The sequence below is a fragment of the Zea mays genome, chromosome 9 (genome assembly GCF_902167145.1).
Source record: "Zea mays cultivar B73 chromosome 9, Zm-B73-REFERENCE-NAM-5.0, whole genome shotgun sequence".
NCBI classification, from domain to species: domain Eukaryota; kingdom Viridiplantae; phylum Streptophyta; class Magnoliopsida; order Poales; family Poaceae; genus Zea; species Zea mays.
Window position 1 is genome coordinate 134,269,361 of NC_050104.1, and position 21,858 is coordinate 134,291,218.

The 21,858-nt window shown below is 40.2% G+C and overlaps 1 protein-coding gene across 1 annotated transcript; it reads right to left on the reverse strand.

Moving 5' to 3' along the window:
• Positions 1-77: 77 nt before the first annotated feature.
• LOC103639123 (villin-2) lies at positions 78-17,232 on the reverse strand. Its single transcript, XM_008661919.3, has 24 exons — positions 16,996-17,232; positions 16,678-16,788; positions 16,430-16,529; positions 16,264-16,329; positions 15,953-16,189; positions 15,692-15,869; positions 15,470-15,602; positions 14,762-14,921; positions 14,528-14,684; positions 14,344-14,453; positions 14,095-14,253; positions 13,652-13,720; positions 13,499-13,567; positions 13,199-13,336; positions 12,538-12,666; positions 3,128-3,278; positions 2,987-2,997; positions 2,753-2,893; positions 2,547-2,672; positions 1,857-1,913; positions 1,653-1,751; positions 1,401-1,554; positions 827-1,023; positions 78-625 (listed from the first exon to the last, which is right to left on the reverse strand). The coding sequence occupies exons 2-24, from the start codon at positions 16,731-16,733 to the stop codon at positions 512-514; spliced, it is 2,811 nt and encodes a 936-aa protein (XP_008660141.1). The 5' UTR covers positions 16,734-16,788; positions 16,996-17,232; the 3' UTR covers positions 78-511.
• Positions 17,233-21,858: the final 4,626 nt, after the last annotated feature.

Below are 21,858 nucleotides of genomic sequence, written 5' to 3' on the forward strand. Positions count from 1 at the left end.
TCCGGTAAAGGAGGTCCTGCCCTGCCAGGTAGCACTAGCAAGATGCATTCTGCTGATGAAATTCCGTGAGACAAACATGAGCAACGAGGAGGCCGGGGATCCTTCAATTAGACGAGTAGAACACCGCCAGAACAATAGAAGCTCAAGTCTTATAGCAAAAAAAAAAAAAATGTTCCATACACCTTGGTGCCAGTGCATCATTACATACGAAAATCTCACTGGTAATGACATCTGAACAAATTGATTTTTAATGATTACAAAAAGAAACACGTGAAAGGTCAACTTCCAGAACGTGGACTCCAGAATAATGGAGGGGCTAGGGGAATAATAATAATATATATAACGCGCCCAAAACGTGTGCAGATAAAGAGTATACAACTCACGGATAAAGCTGCTGGTGATCACGCATCCGTGGAACGAGCATGGTGAGAATGCTGGACGACAGCCGTGGAGAGAGAAAGGGTCGCGCAACGGGGAGGGCTTTTATTCGTAGCTAGCCGTGTGTGTGAGTTCAGAAAAGATCAGCTTTCTTCTTCTGCAACTCTTGCTTCCACCTTGGCTGCTCGTAGAACTCCTCTTTGGTCATGCCAAACACGGTCTCGAACTCATTGTCCACCAAATATGTCTGCAGAAGCAACATGGACTTAAGCCTTTGGAAACCCATAAACATAACATGTAATGCACTCAATGCAGAGAAGAGGCAGCCATCAGTTGTGATAAAATAGAACATGTGTAATTACGACAAACCACTCAGCCCTCACACAACGAAATGAGGTAATAGGAGAGATAGAGAGCTTTTCTCAAGGAAGCAGTGGGAATCACAAACCTCTCTGCGCTTGTGGTCTATCCCACTGACAGGGTCAGTAGACTTTGATACCAAGCGGTCGTAGCTAAAGGTGGTCTGGCCTCCGTTTTCGTTAGCAGTTTGTTCCTGTGAGACATCAGGCTCTGTCCGGACATCTTCTGCAGGCCCTGTTTCCAACTGGTGAGGAGAAGCAGGAGCTAATTCAGTCTTCTCAGCATCTGCATCAAGTGAAGGTATCGTCAACCTTTGGCACCAAAGCTAGGGGGTAAAAAAGAAAACAATCACAGAGTTCTCCTCGGTTCATCTTCACCTACTTCCTTGCCGGCTACTAAGCGAATCCTATTCATTATGATGAGTAAAAACTCGAATAAAAACAGTGAACAAACTAAAACACATCCCCAGACCCTTTTTTTACTCTTCTACAAAAATAAAACGAAGCACATGCCGGTGGTAAAAAAAATGCTCAATATTATTTACCGGAACTACTAGCATCACAGGAACAATATCGGTGGGAGCTTAGGACACGCTTCTAGTTTTGTTATCTTCCTAAAGAAAAGGGGAAACCGCAAATCAAATTCAGGCTGGCAAGTCTAACCTGCTGTTGGGGACGACCTACTGTGGCGGGGGCTGTGCGATCCCTCTGCAGTCAAAACATTGGAAAGTGCTGCAACAGCAGCGGCTCTCTGTGACCCTTGGCCTGAATGAGACTGCGCCTGTGTGCTGCTGGGTTTTGTGGGCCTCTCATCTGACTGAAAACCCACAGGATTTGGTGGTTAGCTGATAAGGAAAAACGGGAAGGGAATTATTAGTATTTTTGGAACGGAACGGAGGAGATTATTAACCGTACCTGTTTTCCTTGCGACGATGGATTCAATGCGGATGAAAGAGCTGCCAAGGCTGATGCCCTTTGAGTTGGTCCACCATCACCTGAGCTCTTATTGCCACCCTGCAAGGAGTTAAAAAGGCATGAAGCAAGAGAGAGAGATAGAGAGAGATGGAAAAACCATATGAGTATCACGCTTTGTAAATTGAATAGCAAAAGTGGACTTACCTCTGAACGCATTCCGAAAAGAACTGAAAGTTTCTTCTCAAAAGAGTTTCCATGAACCTGTTTCAAGGATGACACGTATCAGCTTTACCGCAAGCATTTCGTTCAAAAAAAAGCTTTACCGCAAGCAAAGAAAACAAAAGTACGCCCAAAAATAGTAGAATCTATTGGACATATGAAGAAAAAAACAATTCACTCCCTTCCCACTCTGACCCCCACCCCCCAACACACAAAAATATTCCAGGTAATCACGGTAATGTCCTACTAGAATAAATATCCTGCCCTTTTGAATGTTCACAAATATATGTTCTCCTTTTATATTATTTTCACTTTTGAATAGCATGACCCTAATTTTGTTCTTAAAATTTTATGCCAGCCTTCGAGCCTAGGCTAGCGAGTAGTGACGAGGTTTCATCGACCCACGGACTTCAATGATCTAACTAGTGTAACTCAGGAGAAGTTGGTAAAAGACAATGGAAATAAGTCCGCGGTTTTCATAAAATTGTTTCCAACAAGCTGAGCTGAAAGGTACTGAAACCTAGGAAGATGGCAAAGCTTTCTGTCTCTACAAAGTTGATGCTACCATTAAGTGAAAAAAGGTAAACCTTCAAAACATCAGCCGTCCGATACAAATACATAGTTAAACGAAAAGCTGAACTTATAAAATACAAAAGTAAATATCTAAGAGCATACCAGGGACCGTGTGCTATCCCAGGAGAAGAATGTCCTGAAGAAGCAAGGTTCATTCCCTTCATTGACTTTATAGAGAGGCACATCAGGAGAAATTCCTTCAAAGGCCACGGCATTTTGTACGTATTTCTGGGAGGGAAGCAATCGTTGCTAGGATTTGGAAGATAGTGATCCAACCAAAAACAGAAAGGTTAACACTTGGTACCTACCTGGCCAATGTCAAATGCTTTCTGTTTTTCTTTTGTCTCCACGCACTGACCCATCCAGACAAAAACCTCAGAGTGTGTATCAAGTATCATCATGTCTTCGGTCAACAAATCATCTTGTGAAAAATTGAAAATTTCAGTAACCTGCGTACAAGTGAGCTTTCAGTATTTTTTTTTCTAAAAAAACAAGATTACTGGAACACAACCAATTTGGATCAAATCAATAGAGCAACAAACCTCCAGCTTCCCTGATAAATGGTGATGATGTTATCGCGGTTGAAACCAAAAAATGAAAACAAAACATTAGGGTCGCTATGCATAAAACCCAGAATGTGGTAAGATTGAGAAACACTGTGAATAGAAGGTTTGACTACTAACCATTCCTAAGAGAGAAGGTATACAAATGAGGTTCTCTAAGAACAACATCAGGTACAACATTTCTACTTGTATAACTCTGCTTTCCACCAAGAGAAGACCAGAAAATAGAGCTCTCAGTGCCCTCCTTACAATGTTTGACAGCAACACCGGTCTGTACGATTGGGGGTACAAATAATGTAAGTGAGTAATAGTGGCAGGATAAGAAATGTCAGTAACTTCCAATTTTATCAGAATCAAGTGCTTTCGAGGAAGGAGGATTCAGCAACCAGTGTAGTTCTGTGTAACTTCGTTGGATCATGAATAGACCTTAAATTAGACAACAGTGAGAAAACACCAGTATTTGTGCATACAACTATTACCTTCCAGCATGATGAAATTTTATCCTAAAGATCATTCTGTTAGCAGCTCTCAACAAATTCATCTTTCAGAATTGTTCTCAAAACAGGTTTTCCATAAGTTTGACCATAATACTCCAATAAAGAAGCACAAAACTGCAAATAAACTTGAAAAATATATTCTAAAATCCTTCTCAATATCCACTCCCAACCAATCTACTAAGTGGTAGAGAAGAAATGTTTTTTTCCGTAGTGATGAGGTAGTACCTCCAACCAAAAATAAGACATTCAAACTTCAAAAATGTCTCCATTGTTATACATTAATCATTTTGATTGTCATATGCCATCAAGGTTCTAAATAGCCCACTATAACTTTTTATAGGGTATACTGACTACTGCTAAGTACACTATGATATTGTCAATTGTTCCACTATTGCCGCTAAAGATGCTCTAGCTCTACTAAACACCACTATTTGTCTTAGCTATGAAATAGCTTTAGCACCACTAATCATGACTGAGGCAAAAATTCATACCTTACTCTAAAGGAAAGGGTTGACTTAAGCACCCAACCTATTGATGGTTGTCTATTTCATGACCTCAACCTATAAAACCATGTATTATGCGCCTTAAACTATTGAAACCCGTATAAATAACCCCCTAAGGTAGTTTCCCTAACATGGCATACTAAAAAACCTACATAATCCTCTAACATATCAAGGGTTGACTACATAGCCCTTCAACTATAAAACCTAAAAATATGACCAAGTATCTAATTATGTTCAAATGACCACCTGATGATCTTGTAGGGTTGTTGGATACCATACACCGCTACACTGGCCTAAGTACCTATGCACATAGGTCCATTCCTTCCCTTCACCTCCCTACTCTTTCTAGGCTGGCCCACCGCCCAATAAGCAGCATGCGACATATTGTCTCTTGGTTCAGCTCCTATCAATCATCGATGATATTAAACTCAAGCACCACATCATCCATCCAATTGTCATTTAGCTTTTTAGGTAGCCACAAGAGAGTGAGAAGGGGTGAGGATGTGGGAGAAGCCAGATGACAAGGGCGAAGATGCAGTGCAAGAGCTCAATATGTCTCGAGAAGTGACGTGACATGGAACAAGAGACAATGTGGTGCTCATGGTAAGATGGCGCAAGCTTGGAAAGAGTAGGGAGAGGGAGACAACCAATAGGGTTTGCGTGCAAGCATGGGTGCTTAGGCCAGTGTGGTGGGATGCGATATCTAAACGGCCCAACAAGACCATCCAAGAGGGCTATTTGAGCATTATTAGATGCTCAATATAAAGTTTTATAGTTGAGAGTGGGTTATATAGTCAACCATTTAGACAGTTCTCAATAGTTTAAAGGGTAGGATACATGGTTTTATAGGTGAAGGGATGGAGTAGAGAACTACCAATAAATTTGGGGGCTAAGTAGATTTTTTTCTACTCTAAAACAATATATAATATGTGTCTCTCCATTAGGTTCCTGACATTATACTAATTTAATAAACCATTGAGCAATTATTGAATTATTGGACATTGAATATTGAATGAATATGATATTAATTGCAGTTGTGGGTACGTTGATTGTGTTAGATGTATATAGATGCATATCTGTGCCTTTTGTATTTCCCCATTGTATAAGGGGCTTAGTGCATATTTACCTTTATGTACTTATATATACTGGCGAGCCTCATATTGAATACAAGTGATATTCATAACATGGTATTGGTATGAGAGCCAAAAATTAGGGTTAGGGTTTCTTTCCTACGCACTTACCTGCTCGCTGCGGTTTTGTTCACATCTCAGCGGCTTTCCAACCGGCGACCGCACTGCTTCATCCAGGCCGCCGCGTCCGCCGCCTCATCATCCGTGACTGACGCAGTGCATCTCATCGCGCTCCTCTGCGTCAGCGCAAGCTCCACGTCCGCTCCCTCCTCTGCGTCGGCGCAGCTCGTCGCTCACCCCCCTGTTTCTCCGCTCGGTGCACGAACGACACATATCCTCGGGCTCTTCTGCAACGGTGTGGTGTGGGTTCCACCACGCCGTGTGCTCCCCTTCGTCGGTCGCGCGCCGCCCCTGTTGCTGCGCCTACGCGTGTCGTGTCACGTGTGCCACCCCTGCTGTTCCACTCGGTTTGGCTCTATTAAGTTGCATGTACCAACCAATTCAATCTAAAAGCTTAAGCTAATAAGAGTGGTGGACAATTCATTTATATTACGGTGTGTTTGGTTTGAAGTCAAAGTAGGATGAGTCGGGGCACCACCGTCTCTTTAATTTTTTTGGATCACGCCGCCCCCAAAAATCACTCTGGTGTTCACCTCGCCCCCGTTTGACTCTCAACCAAACACTATAGAAAACGTGGCCGCTTCATTCCATCCCTCTTTATACATGCAACCAAACGCACCCTTATATTCCAACACTCCCCCTCACGTCAAGCCTCTCTTGGATCTCAGACGTGGAACAAGAGCGAGCAACAATTATTTTATTTAATTGTGCTAACCAGGATTCGAACTCGTTACCTCTGCCTCTGATACCATATTAAGTTGCATGTACCAACCAATTCAACCTAAAAGCTTAAGCTAATAGGATAGGTTGACAATTCACTTATATTATATTCCAGCAGGCTCGGCTGACTCGGGCGAACTCGCCAAGTCGTGCGTAATATACGACAAGAGCGTAGGGGAAGCTGAGCAAACTACAGTTTTTAGCGAAGGGAATATATCTGGTTCATATTATATACAAATTTCAAGTTCAAATTCATTATACTTTAGCTCCTTTGGTCTTATTGACATAAGAGATGTCATTTATAGTCTATCTCTTTCTATATATGGAAAGTCAAGAAATTCTCATCGAAACATCGAGAAATTGTGCATATAGAAAACTCTAAAGAAAGAAAAAAAGGAGACCCATGCCATGATTTTCAAATCTTTTCTACTTAAGTAGTCTAAAGTAGTCTAAGTTTCTCGATGAGGATAATTAATTCGGTCGTTGTAATAAAAAAGATAAAATTTCTAACAAGTTTAAATTAGAAAACCGGCTAAAAATGTTCTTTTTTTTATTACAACTAAAATATAACAAATTTGAACTTGAAATTTTGTATATAGTAGGAGTAAAGTGAAAAGAATATGTATGTTTTTTTTTGTGAACTTTGTTAGTTCATGTGCATCACATGTGCACCAGGCATATTCCCTTCACTAAAAACTGTAGTTGGTTCAGCTTCTCCTACGCTCTTGCCGTATATTAATTGTTGTTGATCAGCTATGGTGTCATCTCATCTTTGATGGTATCAACTAGTAGGTTGTTTTTGGTGGATCATGTAAAATAGGGGATGTGAAACTGTAGATGACACTGTTTACATAGTAAAGTTTGAAATAAGGCATGAGATAGTGAATCTGCTGGAGATGACATTATGTTTAGATTGTATGTAGGGGTGGTAATAGATCACGATCTAAATGCTTCTTCACACTTTGTTTGAGCCTTTAAAAAAATTAGTTCAAAAATGAATAGAAATAGAATCTAATCTGATCCTTAAATTTCATAGCGTAAAATTTAAGAGTTTATTACCACCCCCTAATTGTATGTGGTAGCATATGTGGGGTCTTTGTTTCTTGGATTTTCTTACTAGCGAGCTTCCCTTCCCGTCTTGTCCTAAGGCTCCTGCCCAACCTGTGATATCAGACAGGGTAACTCCTAAGACTAAAGAGCAGCTGCTTGCAGATTATGATGATCAGTTGGCATCATATGAGACTCAGTGTAGTGTATATAGGATATGACTGGATAAAGATGCTCGAGTTGGTTCTATTCTCACCGCTAGTATGGAGGATCGCTTTGCTACATAGCTTATTGAGTGTGACAGTTCTCATCAGATGTGGATCCTTCTTTGTGATCGCTATGAGCGTGGCCACTCTACTTATCTTGTTGGTATTCGTTAGAAGTAGTCCTTAAGACAAGATGATTATACTATCGATGAGTTCTACAACCAAATGTCTACTGTCTAGCATCAGCTTGACACTCTTGGTCCACAGATATCTTCTTAACCCTTCTGCATGATGAATTTGAGCCTCTTCGTACCCAGATACTTGCTCGTCATACTTGTGTGTCTTTGATGGATGCTCTTATGATGTTCACAATGAGAAGACTCATCTTCGTACAACTGGTTTGTTGTCTTATTTGGTTTGTTGTCTTCTTTGGTTTCAGTTTTGGTTGCTCGGTCTTTGCTTTCGCCTTCACAGCCTGTTGCTTCCCCGTCGTTGTTGTTGTCATCGACACCTTCTTCTTATACAAGAGGGGGCAGTGGTCTTCATCATGATCATTGTGAACATGATGGACATGTGGAGTATTTCTGTTAAAGAAGAGTCTGCGAGCTGCTCGTCGTTCTTCACGGACTACTAGCAGCTCTGCTGCTGGAGGTTCTCAGAGAAGTTCTACTGATTCAAATACCCAGGAGATGCTCATGCTCCTTTGTTGTCTTGTTGCCTCTACACTGCCTAAAGTCGTTGGTTTAGTAACTCAATCTTTTGCTTCGACAGGTTGTGCTACTACTTCTCACTCTTCTACTGAGGGACCACATTTCACTCTAGGTACTCATGCCTAGATTCTTGACTCTGGTGCTTTTTTTCATATGACTCCTTATTTCACCCATCTTTCTTCCATCCGAACTCTGTACTGTTCTCTAACTGTTCATATAGCCGATGGTTCCCCATTGCCTGTTGCTGGACAGAGCAATCTTTTATCTACATCGTTTCATGTTACTGATGTTTCTTATGTTCCTAACTTTACCATGCAGCTTATGACTGCCGGTTAGCTTATTAATCATGACTGTCATATTATTCTTGATCCTGATTTTTGTTACTTTCAGGATCGTTCCACGGGTTGCCTAGTTCGTACTAGCCCTGGCTGCCATGACTCTTAGCGCCTTTGGGAGCTTGACTAGCTTCATCTTCCTTTCGGCGCCCTTGTCAGTTCTGTCGGCTCTGCTTTAGTTGCTTCATCCATGTCATCCTTTCCTTAGTGGCATCATCGTTTAGGTTATCTTTGTAGCTCTCACTTATCTACTCGGATTCATCGTGGTCTTCTAGGTTAGGTTTCTGGTCATGAGTCCTTAGCGCAGTGTTAGGGTTGTCGTTTAGACAAGAAAATTCAGTTGCCTTATCATTCTAGTGAGTTTGTGTCTAAGCGTCCTTTTGATCTTGTTCACTCAAACGTATGAGGTCTGGCTCCCTTTGATTCAAAAGGGGACATCGATATTATACTATTTTTATAGATTATTTTCTCGTCACACATAAATTTAATTTATGAAAAATCGTAGTGAGGCTTTATCTATCTATAAGATTTTCTCTGCTATGGTTCACACTCAATTTGATACATCTATTCATGTATTTCGTGTTGATTCTGCAGGAGTATGCCTTTTTAGGGCTCTTCACAAGGTTCTTGATGCGCAAGGTACGCTGGCTCAGTTTTCTTGTCTTGGTGCTCATCTCAGAACGATGTTGCTGAGCACAAGCATTGCCATCTTCTTGAGACCGCTTGCGCTCTCATGCTTGTTGTTCCCGTTCCCCTCACTTCTGGGTTGAGGCTCTCTGCCGCTACTTACTTGACTGACTCTTCCGCTCTTCAGGGAGGCATTCCTTTTGAGTGCCTTTGTGGCAAGATGTCTGATTACTCCAGCCTTCATCTTTTTTAGTATGTGTGTTATGTGCTTCTTGCGGATCGTGAGCATTCTAAGTTGTCTGTACAGTCCATTGAGTGTGTCTTCCTTAGGTACAATGCTGAGTATAAGTGGTATCGCTGATGAGATCCAATTGCTCGTTAGATGCAGATTTCTCAAGATGTTGTCTTTATTGAGACTCATCCTTTCTATCCTCACCCCTCTTAAGATATTTCCTCTGCATCCTTCATTGACCTTGTCTTTCCCATCTATCCCTGACTCTGTGTGTCTCCTGCTATGCACCGTCTATGTCTTATTCATAGACTTTTGTTCTGATTCCTAACTACACTTTCAAGACTCATGTGGCATATTCTATACACGATGCAGTCTTTTGACTTCTTCTCGCTCACCTTCCTCTAGTGTGCCCTCTTCTCTTGATGTTTTAGCCTCTCCTGATGATTCATCTTCTTCAGCTGGACCATCTTCTTCTAGTGATAGCTCTCCTGAGCTGATTACTCGTCATGGTCTTCACACTCGTCAGCCTATAGATCGCTATGGTTTTAGCCCTGTTATATGGTAGGGTTTTGTCAGATTTGTTCTTTCTAAGCCAACTTCTTATGCTGAGATATTCTTCATCTTGAATGGCAACTTGGGGTTGTCTAAGGAAATTGCTACTCTTGAGCTTACTAGCACTCAGAGATTGTTCCTCATGCCTATCACCTGCAAGTGGGTCTATAAGGTTAAGGACCGCTTTGATGGTTCTCTTGAGCATTATAAGGCTCGTCTTGTTGCCCATGGTTCCTAGTAAGAACATTGACGTGATTATGATGAGACTTTTGTTCATGTCGCTCGTATGACCACTGTTCACACCTTCCTTGCTGTGACTTATGTTCGACAGTAGTCCATCTCTCAGATTGATGTCAAGAATGCCTTTTTTTAATGGTGAGTTGTGTGAGGAGGTTTATATGTAGCCACCATCTGGATATCCTGTTTCTAAAGGCATGGTTTGTCGCCTTCGTCGTTCCCTTTATGACCTCAAACAGGCCCCTCGTGTTTGGTTTAAGCATTTTGCTTCTGTGGTCATTTATGCTGGTTTTTCTGCCAGTGCTCATGATCGTACTCTGTTCGTGCACACTTCATCTCGTGTTAGGACTCTTCTTCTCATTTATGTTGATGACATGATTATTACAGGGGATGATTCTCAGTAAATTGCCTTTGTGAAGGCGCGTCTTAGTGAGCAGTTCCTTATGTTTGATCTTGGTCCTCTTTGGTATTTCCTTGGGATTGAGGTGCCCTCTACTCTGGAGGGCTTATATCTCTCTCAGGAGAAATACATTCAGGAGCTTCTTGATCGGGCTTCTCTTACTTATCACCACACTGTTGAGACTCTCATGAACCTCAATGTTTGTCTTTGTGCCACTGATGGTGAGCCTCTTTTGGGTCCTACTCGCTATCGTCACATTGTTGGTAGTCTTGTCTACCTTAGTGTTACTCGCTATGACATTTGTATTCTATACATATTCTGAGTTAGTTTGTTTCTGCTCTCACGCGGTTTCACTATAGTCATGTTTTTTGTGTTCTACGTTATCTTCGTGGAACTATCTCTCGTCAACTGTTCTTTCCTCACTCTAGCTCCTTGCAGCTTCATGACTATTGTGATGCGACTTGGGCTAGTGATTCCTCAGATTATCTGTCTCTTTCTGTCTATTGTGTTTTTCTTGATGGTTCTCTCATTGCTTGGAAGACTAAGAAGTAGCTAGCAGTTTCTCGTTCAAGTACAGAGGCTGATTGTGTGCTATGGCTCTTGCGACGATAGAGGTGACTTGGCTACGGTGGTTGCTTGCTGATTTTGGTGTATATGTACATTGGTGCTATTAGTATTGCCCATGATCCGGTAAAGCATGAGCTTAGTAAGTACATTGATGTTGATGCTTCTTATGCACAAGCTTAGGTTCAGGATGATGTCATTGTTCTTCGATATGTTTCTTTAGAGCTTGAGTTGGTTCATTTCTTCACCAAGGCACAAACCAGAGCTTAGCGTCGGTTCTATCTCTCTAAACTCAATGTGGTCGATCCACCTTGAGTTTGAGGGGAAGGGTGTTAGATGTATATAGATGCATACCTATGCTTTATGTATTTTCCACTGTATAAGAGGTTTAGAGCATATTTACTCTCCTGTACATGTGTATATATACTGGCCTTAGGGCCTCATATTAAATACAAGTGTTATGCATAATATATTGATATGATCAATGTTAACTAACGGATGTGGAAGCATGTTCTCTATGTTGATTGATATGATTAATGTTAAGTAATAGAGCTTGTACATGCATTTAGTTATTTATGTTGATAGGACTTTAATTTGCAAAATGCTTCCATATATAATTAATTAAGAATTTCATGTTATCGCTAAATGAAATAGCTCTTGCATTCAATCATTTTTTGAAGGATCCCATAGCTAAATATCTTAGCCCATGATTTAAAGTATTGCATTCAATCATTTTTTAAAATCAAGCATTCAGTCAATATAAATATTAAAATATAGTTAATTACATTCAGAATCAAAATATACTGATGTCACTATAATTCAATATTTTTTGGCAATGTTACTTTGAAGAAATATAGTCAAATGTGTGACAAAGTTGGGAAGAGAGTTATTATTGTTGAAGTGTATGAGTGGATTCCCTATCTTCTCCCAATAGCTTAAACTTTTGGCTTAAATTGGTTAGTGCGTCCACTCTAACATGGCATCAAAGCTAAAGGTCTCGAGTTTGAATCCTACCAGAGGCTTCATTTGTGCCTTCGCCCCTTTATTTTCCATCTCTGTTTGCACGTGAGTGAGAATGTTTAAGTGTATAAGTGGGTTGCCTGCCTTTTCCCTACAACTTAAGCTTTTGAGTTAAATTGATTTTTCCAACAACTTAAGCTTTTGAGTTAAATTGGTCAGTACATCTACTCTAACAGTTATGAACTCGAGTTCATTAGGAGATAGCAAGGCAAAGTCAGATTGGAGGGAAACTAGAATATTGAGAGATCTAGAATTAATTGTTCTTCTTTACTTCTTTTACATCTCCCTTCGTACATAGAGGATTATTGGTCCTTTAAAAGGACCAATCAAATCCTAACAAATTATATTCAATCCTATCTCTAATTGACCTAAATATAATCGTATCCCTAACTGATCCGATTCCTCTAAGGCTCTGTTCGGTTGCAGGGAGATTGAAGAGAATTGAGGGGATTCAATCCCTTCTTATTCAATTTTGAACAGGGAGGGATTTAATCCCTCCAATCCCCCTTAATCCACCCTTTACCGAACAAACCCTAATTAATATTATGGGCAGTTGGTCCTTAACTGACGCCCCATACCAAGGTTACCATGCGTGAAAAAAATGTCAAATTTGGTTCCATTGTTCCATACCTTCAGAAATTCAGCAACTTTAGAAGCCCACTGTTGCTGTTCAACAGAACTTGAAGTTCCATTCCATACAAAAATGGAGTTTTTAGATTGCAAAACAAAACAATCTGTGGAACTCAAGGATGCTGGGACCTAGAAAATCAAAGAACAATTAGTTCAAGGGAGTAAAAAGTTGAACTCTTTTAAGTTATTTACAGTGCAGTTTTTATTAGCTATACAAACAAGGATAAAGTTTGTTTTCATCCATTTACTCTTTAATTAAGAATGCTGGCCAAGAAAATCAATTTTTTTTTAAAAGAGAGAGGATGCTAGTATGCATGCCATAATGAGAACATAGCGATTCCATCCAGCATTAGTTCCATTTCCACACTTCATTTTCCATAGCTTAGGATTTTGAACAAACTGATAGATGCATAAGACTTGATATGCTATAAGAGTATAAGAGCAAAAGTTCTCGAGCCTCGAGACTTAATAAAAGCAACGCAAACCTAGAAAATTGTTATGACCCATTTTTAATCCATGCCACAGGTGTAATGGATGATAGGCATGACGGGTAGTGCTTAAGTATTATTGCCTACTTTTTCTCATTAACTTAAATGTTCAGGATGCTTTTCTGAATGGAAGTCAACATATATTTATAAGAACATGTAGATGTAAGAGATACCGCATCAACTTGAATTGTTTTATTGCTATGAACTGCTGTTCCAGAAATTTGAATGAGAGCGACGCCATCAGAACAATATGTTTCATCTTTCAGACCCTTCTCTTCTACATATTTCTTATAACCAGAGCTGGTACCACCCTGCATGATTTATCAAATACATTCTGGTAATTTCTGGAGTAACGTTACAAAACATTTTTCATTTCCATAGAATGCAGAATGCTCCAATATGAGTTCTTTGCAGACCAGCACACATTTATCATTAACTCACTATACATGACATAATCACAGCGAGCATCATACCTTAAGAATAACCATTGGCTGGAAAAGAGCAACAAATTGTGGTGGTTCTTTTCCTTGATAAATGCGACCCTACAATAACACAAATAAGATATGAAACTCATCCACAGGGCATATTTTATGCATAATCAAAAATTCAAAATATAAATACAGTACCAGGACAGGTCTTCCTTTCAAAGAATTCCATGTTGTATTAGCTATTTGAAAAGCGGACTCTTGATCTTCCTACATTAAATAAACAAAGAGTAAGTTTATATATGTCACAGCTCAGTTGCATGGACACTGGGTCCACCATGAACCCTTGTATATGTTAAGTACATCAAGGCTTATATATTAATTACAGGACACACAAATGTGTAAGGACCATCATTATTTTAAACAGAAGTGTGCAATAATAGCTTCAATTTGGATGTGAAAAGAATTCATGAGAAACAGCTTCACAAAAAAAATTTATTAAGCAGGTTCAGTTGGCAATGTGACTATGACAAGCAAAATAATAAAAATGCAGTCCAATAATGGGGTTCGACGGAAGATGCAGAGCAATAAAGTTCAGTGCCCTACATATTAAGCATGTACTGTTATATTTAAATGACAATTACCTGTACACTATTTTTCCCAATCCAGTAAGTTAGATAGAACTCTTCCTTTTTGTCAACAGAATGATAAGTGTAGAGAACAACATAACAGTCTCCACTGTAGAATTTTCCAAGTTCTTCCTTTGGAAGAGCAATCTTCACACTGTCATTAATACACCAAACCTGAAATATGCATAGATTGCTTGTGATTTCATTTCTACATTGCATTCACTATTGTACTTGGTAGGAAAATGTGATTAAGTTCAGCAAAACCTCGAGCTTTCCACCACCATCTAGCAAAGGTGGAGGAATTTCATCATTTACTGCTGGCACACTAGTTTTTGATATTCCTTTGACATCAACACCTTTCTGCTTCAAGAGTGCTGATAGAACATAGATGTTAATAATAAATGATAAAAGGTCAATTGTTTAAATACTAATAAATAAAATATTGTACCTGTAACTTTCCCTCGGCCTTCCTCCGTGCTGGCACTCCCTGCCGTGTTACTTACTGGCCATGACTCAAACTTAGACTTGAATGTGTGATTCTCAAAACCTTGAATCACTTGAGTTATTCTTGTTGTCTTTGGTCTATTTTCTTTAATAATGAATTTCTACAGGAGGTAACTTTTAGATAAGATATATGTTTTGAACAAAGCAAGAAAGCAATAAACTTGGGATGTAGGTTTACCTCAACTGCCGCACTGGCAGCTTTCCTGTCCTCTACCTGTGTTACCCGACCAACCCACACAAATAGCTCAGCCCCACAGTCAAGTAAAAAGCATTTGGTATTCTCCAAAATTGATTTTGTAAGAACAGTGTCTTCTAACTTCAGTTGGCCGTTACTAATACTGCAAACGTAAAAATTAACAATAAAGAATAAAGTTTTTTTGAGGAAACGGCGAATAAAATTATTGGAATATTTATATAAGTAGTAGGCTAGCAGTTCTGTACTTCTGTTTAGTCGTGTTGTAATACTTAATCAAAGACAAATGTTTCTGTACAGGGGGTGCGAGGTGTGAGTCTTGGGTTCATTGTATTTCTCTAAGTTATTCTTCTTAATGCAATGATAAGCAGCTCTCATACGATCCAGAGGGAAAAAACTTCATAGAAGTGCTTATACACTAGACTATGCAATGCAGGACGATAAGTAATTTACGTAAGGCCCATCCCAACCATCCACAGCCCACACCCAGTTCAGTGATCCCTTGCTGCCAATGCATTAGGCAAAGTTTGACACAAATATTTTATTTGCCTTTCTTAATTGAACTCACCACGATAAGTGACTTGAAAGGATCATTAGGAAAACTTTGCAGCTCTTAGGGGTTAAGAACAAGCACCGACAATTAAAATCAGAAGATCAAATATAGCTAATTGTACACTCATAAAAAGTACATACCTGAAAAGCCTTGGTGATGTAGTTTCAAGAACAACATCATCATCACTTACTGCTTTCTTCCCTATTGGCGCAAAGCCTCCAAAAACGACCCAGAATTCTCCTGAATCTGATTCTGCTTGCAATTTCCCGTCGTCTATTATTAAGGCAAGAAAGGTATAAGTGTGTGTTTACTTGCTGACATTTTACATGTATGAAATGAAAATTGTATCATTGTCATCTCACCGACAATTGCAACAGCACACACTCCGTCATGGTATTTCTCCTTCAAATGTTGGATCACCTCCAACGCTTTGGCTCTTTCCTGAATGTTGGAGTTGGCGCCGTTGAATTGATATATCTTATTTTCAGTGTCCAAGATAAAGACATCGTCATGGTTCAACGACGAGCGAGCAAAGGGAACCTGAGTGAAGAAGCCATCATTAGGATTGACTTTAAATACTTGATGAAACATATAGGAAGCAAGGAGGTGGAACACCGATGCACCTCTTTAACTCTGATAGCTCTCTTCCCTTTGCAAATATACAGCCGCGTTTCGAACTTGTCCACTTCTGGCTTCTTAAAGCCAGAGGCAAAACCACCCTCCATGGGTATGATGCATGGCTTGAAATACGAGAGGAATTTGTCGGACTCGTAGCACTGTGGTTCCCTGTGCTGCACCGCGCGACCTCCAAGCATGCTGTCGAGTTCAACCGTCTTGATCGCGGCGGTTCCAGCTTCATCCTGCGTGGTAGCAGCAACGGTTTGGAGAAGTGGGCGTGTGAAATGTCAATCGTAGCATAGAGAATCCGACCTACCTGGCTAGAATCCTTCCCGATCCAGAAGTGGATATCGAAAAGATAAGCACCTCCTTTGCACGTCGTCTAAAAAACGGGGGGACGACAGATGCATTAGTATAAAAAAAATGCAAGAGATGCATCTAGAGAGAGAGAGAAAAAAGAGAGGAAATGTTGAAATTATTGCCTGCAGAACTATGTATGAATCCCCACAGTAGAATTTGCCGTAATCTGATTTTGGCAGAGGGACTGGCTTGAAATCCTCGATCCTCCATATCTCTGTTCCTCTGTGTCCAAGTTAAGGTGGCATGTACACACAAAATGAAGAGAAAAAGAGAATCCATGCGTGGAATGGAATGCAAACCAAAAAGAAAAAAAAAGAAAGAATAAGGTGGCCGATGCATCTGCTAGTAGTAGCAGCAGCAGTAAGGATACGGTTTATGGCCAGCTCCTTGAAATGCAGGTTCAAGCACCGCTTTTGCATTCGACATTGCGCGGAAATATGACTAGAGAGAGGAGGGAGGGCACTAGAAACTCATGTACTGCCTGCAGGAGCGCACAGAAGAAATTCTAAACCGTGATCATGAGGAACGAGAGAAAACCAAAACTGCGTGATCGCAACCCACGCGTCCACGGCAAAGGGCAGATCAATACTCAACCCCGCGCGCGGGCTCGCTCGTGAGGTGAGGTGAGGTCCTAAAAAACGAAGTGCGCGATCGAGAAACAGGGAAGCCGTCGTCGATGGAGCGGTACCTGCTTGACGACGCGTGCGTAACGCCGATCGATCGATCGATGGAGGCGGGGTGGGCAGGCACTAGCAGGCGAGAGGCGACGCGCGACGGGAAGGGGACGGTCCCTCTGTGTGTGTGTGTGTGTGTGTGTGTGTCTCCGAGCCGGCGTAGGAATGGAACGGATTGGTTGGATGGATGTTACTACGCGGCGGCCCGGCGTTTGCGCTTTGCCTGAATTTAGAAATGGCCCCCCTACTTGAACGCGCGCGGCGATCTGCGGCCGCTACTTATACTTGCGGCAGCGACGGACGGAACGGACGGATGGTCGGTCGGTAGTAGGAAGGAAAGGGAAAATCGAGCTCGAGTACGAGAGGGTCGGACAGAGCTTAACTGGAATAATACATGTGTACATATGTCATTTAAGCGTTTCCTTAAGCTATCTTAAAAAAACTAGAATTTACTATATCCGAGAATAAGTAGCAATAACTATGATGAGTTATGAGAGTCAAAGCCAAGTGAGGCCGCGTTCGTTTGTTCCAACTCGAAGACAACTCGAAGACAGGTATATTTTTTCAATCTGAGCCGGATAGAGTGGATCCGAGTGGTTCACTAAAACCTATAAAGGGTTGGTTTGGTTTGATTCCAGGTGATTATAGGTGTGGCTCTAATCCAAGTTGTTGAGTGGGTAAAAAGGCCTGGTTTCATTCTAGAATGGTTTGGTTTCATTACGGAACAGGTCTATCCGAACAACCATTTTAGATTGATTCTGATTTAAATCCAGATCAAATAATTCCGGGTGGAACCGACCGTGTTCGATGTCGTTCCGGCACAGTCGAACGAGGCCTGAGCCGATCTCACCGCAAGGACTCAACCAAACGTGAAACTATTGTCCTGGGCTGTGCCGGGAAAAGTGAGGCCCTGTACAAAATTATCGAATAGATGTCTTTTTTTACAAAATCACTAAAAACTAACAGTATAATAATATAAATATTATAATACAACATAGAAATAAATTTTATGAAAAGCATACCTATTAAACTCTTGGTTACATAAATTTTACTTGAACAACTTCATTCTCCTTATGTTCCTTGAAATAAATTCCTCAACAATATGATCATATTCAATCTTATCCAACAATTCCCTCTCAAGTGTTATTGTGGCTAAATCAGTAAGTCTTTGTTGTGTCATTGTAAAACGTAAGTAGGACTTCAATAGTTTCAGTTTAGAAAAACTTCGTTCTGCTGAAGCAACAGTCACAGGAATGGTCAATAGAACTCTGAAAGCAATACTTGCATTAGGAAAAGAATCATGTAGCTTTAAAAAATTTAGAATTTCCATAGGCCCCATCTTTTCTTTTGGAATGAAATTCTGAAGAAACTTCAACTCCGCATACAATTCTTTAGCATCAATATCAGATTGTCCCTCTTTGTTTAGGGTAGTCTTCAGATTATCACAAGAAGAATGTAGGCTCTCATTATCTAATGATTGCAATACTTCAGAATTAAATAAGAATCCAAAAATTTTCTGATAGCCTTGATACTGTTCAAATCTCCTTGTAAGTGAGGAAACTGCTTGATCAACAATAGGTAGAAAATAGGTGATTCTAAATGATTCCTCTGCAGACTGTGTAGCAATATTTGCCTCATCAGGGTTTTCATCAAAATGTCTCTTTCTTTTAATCTCCCGTCTTTTACGAAAAGATGTGTCAATATCCATCTCATGTGCAATGTCTTTGGCTGTCTGTAATGCTTCTAAGAAACCAATTTCTCTATAATTTTTGAAGAAAGAAATCAACACTTGCACTTTATCAATAGCACCATCAACGCTGGCATGATTTGAAGATAAATCCACATATCTTATTATTAAGGACATTTGTTCTTGATGGCTTGCATCAGGGGTACAATCAAGTATTATAGAAAATTATTTTACCCTCTTTATTTTCTTAATAATTTCAGACTTAATAGCAGAAGCAAGCAAGTGTATCAACTCATTCTGAATCTTATTATCAAGATAATGAGCTTGAGTTTCTTCATTTGTAATACGATGAACATGTTCTTGAATAACTGGGTTGAATTCAGCCAACATCTCTACTAAGCCCAAGAAATTCCCATTGCTATCATCATACAACTTACTATTAGAACCACGAAAGGCTAGATTATGCTTGGCAAGAAACTTTACAATGCAAACAATTCTAAATAAAAACCTTTCTCCAATGGTCCTTTTCTTTCTCAAGTTGTTGCTGGACAGTTTTATCAATAGTGTCATCCTTTGCCAATCTATTGCGCAATTCATACCAAGTGACCATACTCAAATTATGATCAGGACTTGTCTCATGCTCTTTAAGCCTAGCGCCAAGATGTATCCAATCATTATACCCGTCATTTGCCAACTGACCTTTCCGATGACCTTTCGGAAACAATTTACAACCAAAGCAAAAGACTCTGTCAAATTCCTTAGAATAAACAAGTCAATCTCTATCACAAAGTTCTCCATTTGGTAGAATTCTATTATAGAATAATGCAGAAAACCTTCTAGAATATTTATCTCTCGGACCTTTCTGAATTGATAAGTCCCTTCTAGGACCCTTTTGCGCTAAAATATCAATCTGCTTAGAATCAAGAGAATCCCAATATCTTGGATCAAATATATCAGGATGAAAAGAATCATCGACATCAATAATAATATCCTCAATCTCAACATTATTCTCTGCCTCTGTCTGATCATTTATAGTATCATTAATAACAACGTTATTACCAATTGCAGGGTCTTGATCAAGTGAATGATTATCAGAGGATACTTGCGATTCTTTTATAATAAATCAATCCATAACTGAAAGTAGCCTAGAGGGGGGGGGGTGAATAGGCTACACCTGAAATTTTTCACTAAAAACTTCGAGATATGTCAAATTAAAGTTGCACTGGTGCAAACCGGTTCAGTTGATTTTGTTTACAACTGAACAAGTTTGAACCTACTCAACTTAGATTAAATAATCAGTTAAACAAATATGACGAAGTAGTGAAAGATTTTGCTAATGACTTGCCCTACAGAAAATCCGCTCAAATAGATGAATATAAACCAACCAACAATTTAAGGCACTTAACAAGAACGCACAAGAACACGCGATTTAACCCGAGGTTCGACAACCACCACAAAGGTGTTCTACTCCTCGTTGAGGAGCCCACAAAGGGCCGGGTCTTTTCCAACCCTAATCCTCCACAAGCCGACCACCAAGGTCAAGGCAATATTTTCTCAAATTTGCTCAAAGAGTGGGTAATACAAACTTCTTGGGGTCGTCCACAAATTTGGAGACTCCCAAGCAACCTCTAACCGTCAAGGAACACAAGGCTCCAAGAGTAACAAATCCGCACAAGGTTAAGTTTGCAATGAGCTCAAGAACAAAGAGAATGGGAGAATCAAGATGAAATTGACAGCGCGTTAGATCGACTTCACCTCACACCAAGGAACCTTCAAGCAATTGAAGGAGATGCGATATCGGGTGTGAGATGTGAATTGAATGCATTTGTTTGTGGTTTGGTCAGCTGAGAAATCGTGGAGAGAGCAGAAGTAATGAAGAGAGAGAGTGTGGGGGGTATTTAAAGGATCCCCCAAAAGCTGGCATCCGTTGGGAGAAAAGATCCAAAAACCGGTTGAACCGATTTGCAAACCGGTTGAACCGGTTTCCACCAGGAAGATCTCGGTTCACTGATCTACTCAGCCGGAGACTCGACCGGATCAAAAACCGGTTGAGTCGGGGAAAAATCCAGTTGAACTGGTTTCCCAAAAATATCTGCATATGACTTTTCTGACAGCTCTGACTGTCAGACTGGTCAGAGCAGGGATGGCAGAGAAACAGTCTAGAAACCGGTTGAACCGGTTTCAGGTCCGGTTGAACCGGTTTCAGAGGCTGAAGAGCAAGTTTTGAACATTTTGAAGTGAACAAAGGTGGAACTCTTGTGGGAAGTAAAAGTGGTTTTTCACAAAGGCATTCATGATCTAGAAAAGTGTTCTCTAAGATGATTTTGAAGGATTTTGAACTTAGCTCATTACATAACTTACTTAACCATTGCGGATCCCTCTTAATTGAACGACGATTCCTATAACTCAAGAATTATAAAATGAACACTGTCGTTGTTTCCAAGCACTTGGAGCACGCCATATGATGTAGAATTTAAATCCGCTGTGCTTTACATTTTTATGCTCATAAGATCTGTGCTTCTCCTGTCTGTAGAATAACTGTGTACATGCTAGGAGCAAACTTGTTAGAATCTCTGTTTGTTTGGTCATTTAATCACCAAAACCCTCAATTATGGTTGATTGCACTTACAATCTCCCCCTTTTTGGTGATTGATGCCAAAACAAACTAGAGTAGAGATAAAAATTAAAAAGTAAGAACACTGGCGAGTTATAAGTACTTGTGTATGTGCAGCTCCCCCTAAATAGGTGCATGAGTTTTGTGATATTCATATTGACTTGATATGTCAATTTGCAACATATTTAGAGAGAGTGAACAACCAACCCAGTACACAAAAAAATTGAGGGATGCAACAGAAGTATATTAAGATGTGATGATAAAAAGAATAGCATACAAACAAGTCCATCATTGTATAGCATAAGATATGAAGTGTTATTACTGGCTATTACAATAAGGTCATCACATCACATCATTAAAAAGTTTGTGGCTCTAAGCCATCACCACATGCATCACAAGTCAGATGAATAATTATTACAGACCAAGTGTTCATTACATAAATTAAAAGTACTGCGAAGATGAGAATCCTTCTCCCCCTTTTTGGCAACTAGCACCAAAAGGGAGAGAACCACCAGGCACACATCACCACTGAGGAGGAGGCGGACCAAAGAACTGATGCGCCAGATGAGTTGCAAA

Coding starts and splice junctions, on each gene's coding strand:
- LOC103639123 (XM_008661919.3), bottom strand. CDS start 16,733: ATGTCGAATGCAAAAGCGGTGCTTGAACCTGCATTTCAAGGAGCTGGC. Junction 15,870..15,952: donor GAGCTATCAGAGTTAAAGAG/GTGCATCGGTGT, acceptor TTCTTCACTCAG/GTTCCCTTTGCTCGCTCGTC. Junction 15,603..15,691: donor GTGTGCTGTTGCAATTGTCG/GTGAGATGACAA, acceptor CCTTAATAATAG/ACGACGGGAAATTGCAAGCA.